General features: G+C 46.9%; 1 protein-coding gene across 2 annotated transcripts in view; it reads left to right on the forward strand.

Moving 5' to 3' along the window:
* The window catches only part of PDE8A (phosphodiesterase 8A), a 169,603-nt gene extending 166,932 nt beyond the window's left edge, over positions 1 to 2,671 (forward strand). For both annotated transcript variants that reach the window (XM_021680680.1, XM_044918176.1), the window contains 2 exons: positions 621 to 750; positions 1,323 to 2,671. In XM_021680680.1, the coding sequence (XP_021536355.1) occupies positions 621 to 750; positions 1,323 to 1,429 (237 nt within the window). In that variant the 3' untranslated portion in view covers positions 1,430 to 2,671. The remainder of the gene's footprint in view (positions 1 to 620; positions 751 to 1,322) is intronic.
* The last annotated feature ends 303 nt before the right edge of the window (positions 2,672 to 2,974 follow it).

A 2,974-nucleotide genomic window follows, 5' to 3' on the forward strand; every position in this document is an offset into this window, starting at 1 on the left:
AAAAAAAAAAAATTTTTAAAAAAAAAAAAAAAAAAGGAGCTCCCTTATCTCTTTAAGATAAAATTAAGATCCTGGGAGAAAAGGCAGGTTTATTTTCGTTTTTTTGCAAAGCTCTCTGGAGTCCTAAAGACAGTCTGGAAGAGTCTGACTAAAGGACATAAAAACTGCTCGTCTCAGAGCTCCCCCCCCCCCCCCCCACCTCAAGGATCTCAAGCGTGTTTAGAACTTTTTCAAATAAGGTAAGTGACTTGAAGTGAGAAGCAGCCCCTCGATCCTTCTTTGTGAAGCGGCGCTTTCTTTCCCACCGTTGCAGGCCTGGCGCTGGAAACGCTTGCAGGGTGGGGGGGCCGGGGTGTGACGAGCAGCCGAGCGTGTTCGCGGGCTACACAGGCCGCTTGGGATCACAAGCTTCGGCAAGTAGCTTCCAGGTGTCGGAAAGGAGAGCTGGGCAGGGGGTCATCAGGCCCCCCTGGCACGGAGCCGCCCCACTCCGGGCACACTTGCTGTCTGGGCCAGAGCCGGGTCTTTGGCTCGAGCGGTGGTCACTGCTCCCCACGAGCTCCCGGGTGAGCAGAGCCAGATACTGGAGTCTCCTAATTCGGGCATTTTCTGCTTTACAGACTGATGAGGAGAAGCGGCAGGACTTACCTGTGGTGATGCCAGTTTTTGACAGAAACACCTGCAGCATCCCCAAATCCCAAATCTCCTTCATTGACTACTTCATCACAGACATGTTCGATGCCTGGGATGGTAAGGCCTCTGCCAGAATGAAAGGGGCAGCCGCATGTTAATAGTGTAGCTGGCTCTAGAATGGGTTTGGGGGCTTCGACTCTCAAGGAGGACTAAAGAGGAGAACTCTGCCTTCCTCGAGGACCCCCGAAGCCTGGGTGCCCTTCCTGCCCCCTCCCCCGCTCACGGCTTCAGCCACCCCGGCCCTGCGTGCTTCCTGGCTCCTGGCTTTTCCCCCCACACCCTGCCCGCGAGGACGTGGTGTAAGTGAAGCCCGTGTGGAGTCAGAAGCTGGGGGGCGGGGGCCGGAGAGCCGGTCAGAGCCATCGGTGGGGGGCTCACTGCCTTCCCAACAGCCCCTTCCCCCAGGAGCTGATGACATGCTCAAGCAGATTCACTCCCCTCTGGCACCTGCCGGCGTTGCCAGCTCCCGTGAGCCTGGGCTCACTGCACCTGCATGGTGGGTGCGTTTGTGTGGCAGGACGCAGATGTTTGCCGCCACGGATCCTTCCTCAAAATACCCTCTCCTTAGGCAGCCCGGGCTTCTCATCTGAGACTGGGAAGGAGATCACATTCCTGTCCTTTTTGTCCAGCCTTTGTAGACCTGCCTGAGTTAATGCAGCATCTTGACAACAACTTTAAATACTGGAAAGGACTGGATGAAATGAAGCTGCGGAGCCTCCGACCGCCCCCGGAATAGTGCGTCACACCGCCTGGGCCCCGAAGCTTTGTCCCTCCACTCATTTGGAATTCCTGAGGGCAGCCAGAGTTCCTGGATCCTTTCAGTATTAGGCAGAACAGTGCCCAGGTCTGCAGAGCCTGTGAAAGCACACGGGGCATCGATGACCTTCTGCAGCCACCATCCGATGCCATTGCCGCAAAGTGCGACCCAGTCCGCCATATTGGGCGTGCAGCAGGGGCTCTTTAGGAAAGTCACAGGAGAACCAGTTTGCACTAACTTTCCTTATCATGAGCTCAGAGGGACCCTCCAAAGGACACTGATGGATTTCCTCCCAGTGACAGAGAATGTCTTGTTGCAAACAATTTCTCTCAACTGTGTCCAGCACTTAGAAACAGCTCATGGCAATCGGAGTTTTAGGAACTTTTTCACATCATAGAAGGTGCAATCACTCACTTTGGAACACTACTGAAAGTGACTTCTCTTTTGAAACTGAGTAGCAAATGAAAAATACAAAAATTTTGAAGTTGATTATTAAATACAAAGAAATTTTGAAGTTGATTAATATCAATTATTAAAATGTTTTATTTATTTTATTAGAAGTTCAATATTTTCTATGAATTTTGAAATACTTCAAAGCCAAAGCCAACTTTAAATGCCATGACCAAATTTACATAATTCATATTCATTAAATATGTATTACTTGGTGTACAGACTTATTTTCATAATGCAAATTAAAACTATAAAATGACACATTTTTACTGCACTACAGAAATATTTGTGTATGTTAGACTTTTCTGATTGATGCTAGTTGGGAAAAGCGGTCTTTGGGAGGCTCTGAGTGTAAAGCCCTCCAGGAGAGCACCTCCTCCGTACAGGAAGCAGAGTTCTGAAACTCTGGTCATCTGATGGGCTTTGCCAGTGACTCCCCAAAGTCAACAAAACTCAGACCTAACACCTTTTTCCTAAAATAATTGAATTCCCAAAAATCTGCCTTATTTTATAGTGTTTCTACAAGATACTCCCTATGAAAGAACAAAAATGGACTATTTAGTGAGCTGACATTTTATAACCAATCTGTTTTCATCTGAGGTGGGAATCTTTGATTCCAGAAATTTATAAAGTTCTGTATCTTCATGTTTTGAATAAGTGTAGTACCGTAAAAAATGACACATGATAACATGTCAAAGTGCTTGTCATTTCATTTTAAAGTTGTATTTTTCCCCAGATAAAAATGAAATTAAACTATTTGTTTTTAAGAAATCATGTGTCACCTTTTCATTGGAGTCTTATAATACTTAAAATAAGATACCTTTATATTACAGAGAAGATTAACAGTTAAATGACTTTTTCAAGGTCACAAAAAGACAGATGAATATGTTGAAAACTTCTCACTGCTTGGTACCCATTTAAAGCTGTCAGGGCTGGCTCCTCAGGAGTCCCTTTTTCTAAGGAAACAAAGACCCCTCTTCCTGTGTGAAGACATTTGACCTAGCTTGGTCATTGTAGACTGAGGTGGGAGAAAGCCCTCTCCTCTCCTCTCCTCTCCGTGCCAGGAAAGAAAAG

The sequence above is a fragment of the Neomonachus schauinslandi genome, chromosome 9 (genome assembly GCF_002201575.2).
Source record: "Neomonachus schauinslandi chromosome 9, ASM220157v2, whole genome shotgun sequence".
NCBI classification, from domain to species: domain Eukaryota; kingdom Metazoa; phylum Chordata; class Mammalia; order Carnivora; family Phocidae; genus Neomonachus; species Neomonachus schauinslandi.